General features: G+C 41.2%; 1 protein-coding gene across 1 annotated transcript; it reads right to left on the minus strand.

Moving 5' to 3' along the window:
* Window positions 1-575: 575 nt before the first annotated feature.
* On the minus strand, window positions 576-5,130 carry LOC147431661 (fe(II)/2-oxoglutarate-dependent dioxygenase 4-like). Its single transcript, XM_086494616.1, has 4 exons — window positions 4,737-5,130; window positions 2,252-2,484; window positions 1,215-1,533; window positions 576-1,086 (listed from the first exon to the last, which is right to left on the minus strand). Exons 1-4 carry the CDS (start codon window positions 4,992-4,994, stop codon window positions 847-849), a joined length of 1,050 nt encoding a protein of 349 aa, XP_086350742.1. The 5' UTR covers window positions 4,995-5,130; the 3' UTR covers window positions 576-846.
* Window positions 5,131-9,009: the final 3,879 nt, after the last annotated feature.

Below are 9,009 nucleotides of genomic sequence, written 5' to 3' on the forward strand. Positions count from 1 at the left end.
AATCCTAAACCGACAATGCAAGGTCAATTGAATGTGTGTATTTTTACCACATCCAAAAAACAAACACCTTCCCCACCACTTTTATAGGAACTGATGACACCTTCTTGCTATTTCACCATATGCTTCTTGTTTCTAGTATCTCCAAACACAAATTACACCACATGAGCACTCATCTAGCCCACCCCTTCCCCCCTCTTACTTTATAGCACTTCTTTAGCATACCATCATGATCCTTTTTTTATAAAAAAAACACTAAAACTCATACCAAGGATTTTGGGAACCCAAAGAAACCACTAAAACTCATATCAAATGGATTAGTTAGGTAAACACTCCGCATCAAAAACTCATCATCAGTGCAACCTCAAACGGGGCCCCCACCACACACACACACACAAATAGCACTTCCTTCGGTAGACCAAAAATGCTTTCATCATGAATGCTTAAAATAATTCTCACATAAATTGTAGCATGCATCAAAAAACAAGAGAGGCCATTTTAGGCACACCACATTAATCATCAATTTCTCTATTAGTATTAAAAAAAAAAACTCTATGAATGGAAACATACGAAAGAAATTTACCCAATCCATAGTCCTTTTAAAGATCGATAAATATTCATATTGGATAGCTTGAGAGGAATCTTTTGTGCATGGTTTCCCCTAAGTTTTGTAGGTGTTTCCTTCAAATCTTGTACATGTCACATAATACGGCGGCTTGAAGGATTTGTAAAGTGAAATAAGCATTGTAAATTCTTCTTTATCTGCATAGTGATTTATTACATTTATATGTAATAGCTCCAGATGTATAGAACCATTTCAGTGAAGAGCTATGGAAACGGAATAAGTCTTTAGCTACTAAATTCTAGATTTGACTTTCCATTTAGCCCTCGATTGAATCCATGCTTAAGATAATCACCAAATTTTGTTTCCTTGTACATGGTGGGACACCCTCGAGTCACAAATTGATTGAGGGGTTTGACATGTTCATGCTCATTTGGAGCATAGAAACAAGCAATGGACATTCGTGGTTTCATTGTATTTGTCACAACTCGATGTTCAACACTTTTGTAGTATCCATTTGTCAATATCTAAAACAAGAAAGAATGGTGTCAGTCTTTGCAGATATGAAAGCTTGACTATTAAGCTCCATAGCAAGTTTTCTTGAAATATTTTGGCATATAATTTGTATTGTTTTACAATCATAATTAAAATTTACCTCAACTTGGTCACCCAAGAGGACAATAAATGAGTTTGGTATTGGTACTACATCAATCCATGCATTTCCTTTTCGTACTTGAAGGCCCTGAACTTCATCTTGCATTATGATTGTGAGCGATCCAAAGTCTGAATGTGAGCTCAAACCAAATGTCAAGTCCGGGTCTGGACACGTTGGGTAGTAATTGAATCCCATTGTTTCTCTTGATAGTTGAGAATCGCAAAACCCTTTGCAATCCAATGCAAGAGTGGTGCATATTGCTTCACATAATTTGTGTGCAAGAACTTTCATCTTTTTATGAAAGTTTAACATAGGTCCTCTGCAAGGAAAACAATCAATCTTAGGGGTATACATACAAAAAGTTGGCTAAAAGGTATTAAAAAGGTGTCCAAAACGTGTTATAAAATTTCTTCAATTAATTATTAATTAACAAAATCTTGCAAAAAGTTAGTGAATTTTTTATAAAATAAATTGTGGTAATGCTGTTCTTTTTTTTATTTGTGGCATGCAAGGTGTGTTGGCTTGTCAACAGTGTTTTTTTAGTTATGATGATGTTTTATGGGTTTGGGGGGTCCTTGTAAAACCCCTTGAACTCATATGCTCTTGTGTGATCATGGTGATTGTCCTTGGAATAGCTGATGCTCGGGCTCGTCGATTGGAGCAGGTCTGTGATTGTAAAATTTTTTTGTTCTTATTTTAATATAACACTCATTGTCTATGAGTTTTGCAAAGAAAAAACGTTTATAGTCATGTTTACCTAGTTTCACATGTTTTCTAGTTGCAACAATGAGAATTGGGAGACTCCTCTTACTCAGTGGCCTCACAACGCCGAGATGTAGAGCCACTCCGACTCTAGCAAAGCATCCTCTTATGCCTTTTCCTATGGCAAGCCATCTTAAATTCTTTACCATTTCTCGAGCTTCATGGGCTTGCAATTGATGATATACATGTGTAAAATTTCTACCATTGTATTCCAAGAAACATTACGGCTCTACTTTACAATGCCAAGGGGTCAATGTCACCAAAGGAAGAAATACCTGAGAAAATAGGGCAGAAGCTCTTGATTCATAGAAGCGTTTGGCTTGAATCCAAGCGTATCTTTCCACTCCTTCACCTTTTCGTGAGAGAAAAAACCAGTGGAGAAAAGTAGAGGACAAGAAGGGTCTTGCGATATGAGCTCTAGCTTTGTCTTGGTGGGCAAAGAGAAGAAATGGCAAGTTGCACTCCAAAGTTGGTTTTGTAAGCTTATAGGGACTTCATGGTCTATAACCTGCTAATATTACAAAGATCCCAAACAGCAATGATTAGTAATAATCAAGAAATAAAACTTAAAATTAGGCCTATAATCAAATAAAAAATGTAGCTTTGAGCACTAAGTATTTTTGGCATGCTAAAACATGTAGCTAGAGGAGAATTAAGGGAGAAAAGGTTACAAATTATGTTAATTATGAAAAATATTACCGACGTCATCTTGTATTTTTTAAAAATTCCCAAAATGCCCTTATACGAATTGTCTCATAGTCTATCCTTTTTTATAATAGAGACGCGTCTCTAATTGTCTCAAACAATATTAGCACCAATAAGCTCACACACAGTGAGATTTGTGTCTACAAATTTGATCGTGAGAGTCTACAATACAATTAAAAATCCTAGTTCTGCCACGATCTAACGATGGAGGATCACTCTCCTTATAAAGACTTGCAAAACATAATGCCTTGAGAGATGTTTGTGCAATTAACTATATTGGAAATTTTATAAAATTTGAGGGCATTTTCGGAACTTTTAGCCAAATAAGAGAGGAACTTTGGAAATTTTAGGATATTGTGGGAAGTTCCACAAGTCTCATACGCATTTTGAAAATTTCACCTTTAGTTATAGTCAAGGCTTACCAAAAAACTTTTTTTCCAAAAAAAAAGAGCACACTTAAAACTTTCAAGTTCTTTGGATAAACGTAGAAGCATTTGCTGATATATACACTATAACTTGTAGAAATTTTCGGTTTTCTTCATAGCAAGTTCAAAATCTAGCTAGGGTTTGAAAGAATTCCTGAAACCTATGGAAAAACAACACTAAAGATACATTACCCTGACAATGGGCTAAATGGGAATATGTTGCTAGACCCAAGGAGCAAGGTGCGATTGGAACCCTCAATCCTGTAGTGCATGCTGAAGCACAATGTGCCAAATTCATGGTCAAAGTTGACCAAAAAAGACTAGGCACACGCCATCATGGCATGGGACATGATCAACAGGCGAAGCTACCACGGGGGCAGGTGAAAAGAGGTCGGAGTACACAAAAAATTGTTGGCACCACAACGGGAAAAACATAAGCTAGGGGGTAATATAGGCGAGAGATGGTACGCAAATGCACCAAAGCCTCATAGACAATAGAATGGGGAGAGACATCCAGATACTTAAAAAACTCCAAAACCCATTGGTCCCCTTGGCTCTCCAAAGTGGGAAGTGAAGATTTGAATTAGTTCTGGAGAGAAGTTGCTACAAAAGACAATAACAAAGGTCTCACCCACCTAACCCAATGTTGGGACGAGACAAAGTGTGTTGGAAAGAGATAGAGCAGTTGAGCTCCCATTTCAATCTCCACGGCATTGAACGACTACTAATTAGCAAAGTTGTCGAGGGGCTCAGCTTTGTGCCTTCACCAATATATGAGGCTGAATTTGATTAAAAAGTTTGGCATTGGCCTAAGAATAGACACTTCACCAAACCGCCAACTAAAGAAATATACTGCAAGCTTATTCTCAAATCAGACTAGTTGTTTCCACTCAATAAAGACAAGCTAGAGAAATTTACCTAACTCAATGAGCAGCGAGTGAGGACTCCCTCCACTTTTTTCGACATTGTCCATCTACGAAGGGCATAGTGGGCAAAGTATGCAAATGGATTCAGACGACTTGGAAGATCTTGAACAACTTGCTCTTTGGAGGCAAAGTTTGGAAGAACCAAGCCATCCTAATTATTATAGTCAAGTCTAAAACAAGTGGATCTTTGAAAAAGACCACTTGATGGCAAGCTTCGACGAGATTATTAAAGAAAGCAAGAGCAGGGACGAGCTATGGGAAAACGGAAGAACTCTGAAGAGTAGAATCTAGCAATCATTAAAAAGGACTAGGTTTTGCCAGACACCACAATGTAACTTCCTTGTAACTCTCGGCTCTCAGAGGGATGGTGTAGCCCCGCCTATGTGATTTGTTTCCTCAAGGCAGCGTTTGTGCTTGAGGATTTCACATCATCTCATTTTGGGGCAACACTCACAATTGTGAGTATGGTCTCGAAAAGACAAAAAAAAGAAAATTCTAGCGCTGGGTTTTAAACACCAAATTTTTGCTGGCGCTGACTGCCATTCTATCAACAACTTTAAACACCAAATTTTAAGAGACTCATGTGACTTCCTTTTTTTTACGTACGAAAACCTGCATCTTGTTTTCTGGAAGATTTTTTTTTAAAAAAAACTGTTTGATTCACAAAAGAAAGGAAAGTAGCAGTGTGCTAGCTGAGTGATGACCTGGAAAATGCCCCAGTGGGAGCAGGCATGCGTGACCTGCTGTAGCAGCTGCCTGCTACTACTGCTGAGGCTAATCAGAGGCACGCTGGGCAGCTGGTGGTCGCGGACGTTGGTGATCGAGTTGGGTGCGGACGTGCAGCGTGCTCTCTCCTGCACCGGCCGGATATAAACGGCCGGCACGCGCTGCAGCCCCGCATTCACTAGCTCCTGGATGCTGCGTATATTCTTCTCTGTGTCATCAGCGCCTACGGTGGTCATGATCAGTTGAGACGAGTGTGTGTGTGTGTGTGTGTGTGTGTGTGTGTGTGTGTGTGTGTGAGAGAGAGAGAGAGCGAGAGAGAGCGAAGGCTTGGTGAGTGGGTGTACTGAGGCAGAGGCTCGATTTGCTTGCACAGACGCTAATATCCCCGCGTGCCATTTTATATCGACAATGCTGAGAACGAACCGACATAGCCTATGATTATTACCATGTTGTCGCCTCCCCACCGCCACCACCGTGTAAGTCCTCTTATTATACGCACGTCGACACCATAGGTTTGCATGATTTAAATGCTATTAACGTTTGCCGGTAGTCTTTTATTTGAGTTGAAAGAGACGAAGATTCGCACTTCGGGTGCTAGACCCCCGGCCTTGCTAATGCTGGAAATAATTTTGCCAAAGTTAGGGACAACATTCCCACGTGGCACTACTTGTCAATGGAAAGAGTCGCTCGAATTCAATGCCATGCACATGCTCTCGGTGGGCCCTGCAAGCGCCGTCGATTAATAAGGACCTTGGCGAGCAATTGTATCATTTTTTATAGCATGGATAACTGGATTTTCTATAGAGTGGAGGACAAAGTCCTTGTGGAATGCTGCTAGGCTATGCCTGTCCATGCGAATACAATGATCAAGTTGTTGGTTGGGGCCAATCCTCATCATTATCCTTTTAGCATGCATAACCACGACACTAAGTAACACATGACATTAAAGAGAGGGGGGTGATGGGATCGAGGGCTCCGAAGTGGACGCAAGGAGCTCGAGGCAGATTAAACCCGGACGCGCGGAAAGCCCGAGACAGATTAAACCCGGACGCGTGACAAATCAACACAAAAATGTGGACGGACGTCGACTCGATTTGAACCCAGGGCCTCGTCGCCCAGATTGAGACGCATGGGATAACCATCCCATCCGTGCGTATATGTTGTTACCATGGCTCCTTTATTTGGGTTTTATTATTAAAACATAAGCGTTGCCCGGGTTTAATATGTGGCCGGGTTTAGTCTGTGGTCAGGTTTAGTTTTTAAGTGTCTATCTACGACTGCAATCTCCCCGATTTTTATGCGCGCACTTTTCTGTCCTCGATCCCCTTATCCCCCCTTTTAATGCTATATGTTATTTAGTCCTGAGGCATGCATAAGGCCTTAGTTTAGGGTTGTATTGTAGAACCAATTGTGGACCATTGGATAAAGCATGTTGACTAGTGTCACATAGTAAGCTAATGATGAAAAACTTTCTATTTTATTATTTCTCATCGGAGAGATATTAAACAAGTATTATTTTATGTGGGCCCTTGTGAAGGTGTGTTGACATTTATTTATCTCTCTCTTTAAAGAGGGGCAGTAGATATTGGGTCACACACAATCTTTCTCATTGTCTTTGTTTTTGTTTTTGGCTTATTAAAAGTTTTAATATCCATATGGGTGAAGGTAGTCACAGACAATCTTTTTCATTCTCTTTGTTTTTGTTTTTGGCTTGCTAAAGGCTTTAGTATCCATATAGGTGAAGGTCTTCAGTTCTACTTGCTGGACATGTGTCTTTTTAAAAGTTGAAAAGAAGGAAATCATTTCCTTTGGAATGCTATGTATTTTTTTGAGATGTTGAAAAAGACTTTAGAGAACAAAAGATTAAAGAGTATTCATAGGTGATATGAAATATAATGGTTTTATATATACTTCAGTACTCCATATTGGCTGGATACTTCACTTCATTAATTAATCAAATCCTAAGATTCTTCACCCAAGCTTCGTAAAAGGCTAGCTTCGATTGTTCCCACGTAGCTCCTCCCCTTGGAGGCATAGTTGTCCCTCCACCTTCCCCCCTTCTTGCAATCATCTCCCTTTCTCGCTCTGATCTCTGTGTTCATTGTCCGCATTGCCCTCGCTATCCTCAACTCTCATTTAGGTGCGCCAGAAAAGATCCCCGTCTCTCTTTTTTGCGCGATGGTTGCAAAGTCAATCACATTGTTTTCCACTGTGCCGTAAAACATTCTCGTTTCTCTTGGCCTTCATCATCGCTGCACATGGTATTTGTCTCTGTCGCTCTCCCTCTCTCTCTCTTCCCTCCACGTTGTTCTCCTCAAGATGCCAATCTGCAATCCCCTCAAATCCGCCTCTATCTCTTCCCCTGCTGCGCAACCTCCCCTGCAATCGAAAGGACTCACGACGGCTAAGCAGATAGCAAACAAAGACGACTCTCTCTTGGATCCTGCTTTCTCTCGCCCTTTCCTCCACATAGCAGTCGCCCCTTTCTTCGCGCTGTCGTAACATCTGTGCCAATCACTGTTCATCAAAAATCATTTTCCCAAACATACAAAATCCCTTTACGAAGATGTTACGATTGCCTCTTCCTTTGCTTGCTCCCCAAAATTGGCATCTCTCGAGATTTTATCTAAACAAATGAAGAAAAGATAGTAGGGACATACTCTCACTTCTAAAGAGTCCTTTTATTTAAAGACTTACACAAAGATTCATTTCATTAAATTATTAAATTGTTTTGTTATTCTCTATGTTTATTAAGTCTATTTATATTGCTTTTATAAATCATTCGTGATTATGATTGGGTTTACAAAATATGACGAAAGACATTATAAAGGGAGTGTGCTTCCACCATGGAGGTTTTTCCATTGGCACAAAAGGAAATTACACTTCTTTAGACCCACAAAAACAAGGTGAAAATTTACTATAGCCTACATAAGGCTAAGGCTGTTGAGAAGAGTTTCATAATAAAGGTTTCTTTGTGAGAGGAAAGAATAGAAAGCAACACTAAGATTGGAAAACATATGGTATCACGATAAAAGATTACCTTTTTTGAAAAAAAAAAGTGTGACAACAATCAACTATTTCGTTTATAATATATTACAAAAGCATTTATACTAATAGATAATGGCGGAAGGGATTCCGACCCCTCTCCTCGGACACGTGTCGACATTTGCTTCATCCGGCGTTCATCCAACGGGATTGTGCCCCGCAGCCAGCGTGCTGTGTGTGTGTGAGAGAGAGAGACAGAAGACGGAGCCAGTGCGCACTGCGACTGTGTGACGGTTGAGTCTTCAAGGTTGAACTGGCAGTGCACTGGCACGCGCGATGGTCAGTCTGTTTGACGGTTGAGTCTTCAAGGTCATGAGTGATCTGCCATGGCACGCGCGATTGCCCTGGGTGTGTGTGTGTGTGTACGGGGGAGCCCTGCACCCGTTGGCACAGGCAACACAAGGCACTGGGGCAGCGCTCGGGAAAAATTTGTCTCAGCTTAATATCACGCCGTCACAAGGCACTGGGACAGCGCTCGGGAAAAATTTATCTTAGCTTAATATCACGCCGTTTTCAATTTCCAAAATGTGTCTCAGCTTTTAATATCACGCCGTTTTCAATTTCCAACGAGCAGCTCTGCACCCGTTGACACAGGCAACACAAGCCTGCAGCGCTCGGAAAAAATGTGTCTCAGCTTAATATCACGCCGTTTTCAATTTCCAAAATGCCGGTTGAGGGCAAGGAGAAAAGGAGAAATTCCGCCCCAAAATAGAGAAACTAGCCTAATTTTCTAAAATTTCCTCTTGGAAAAATGTGTCTCAGCTTAATGGGAATTTCGCAGAGAGAGAGAGAGGCTCAGGGCCTGCAGACGATGAGGACAAGGGGATTGAGGACAAGGGGAAAAGAAAAAATCCCGTCCCAATTTTGTACGTTTGGAGAAAAAAATTCCCGAATTCACCCACAAAGAGAGAGAGAGAGAGAGAGAGAGAGAGAGAGAGAGAGAGAGAGAGAGAGAGAGAGAGAGAGAGATGTACGGGTCAGGACAATGGCACGGCCTCAGGCTCGGGCTCCTGGGGTCAATCGTTGCAGCGTCGTATCAGGTTGTAGGGGTGCCATCTATGGCGTGGTGAACCAGGGTAGGCCAACGAATCAGTGGCAACAAGCCAAGGTGCAAGAACGAGAGAGAGAGAGAGAGAGAGAGAGAGAGAGAGAGAGGCTGTCCCAGTTGTGCGTGAACACCGAGAACCAGGGAGATGGTTAAGGAGA

Source organism: Adiantum capillus-veneris, chromosome 21 (genome assembly GCF_014529385.1).
Source record: "Adiantum capillus-veneris isolate H3 chromosome 21, ASM1452938v2, whole genome shotgun sequence".
Taxonomy (NCBI): Eukaryota; Viridiplantae; Streptophyta; class Polypodiopsida; order Polypodiales; family Pteridaceae; genus Adiantum; species Adiantum capillus-veneris.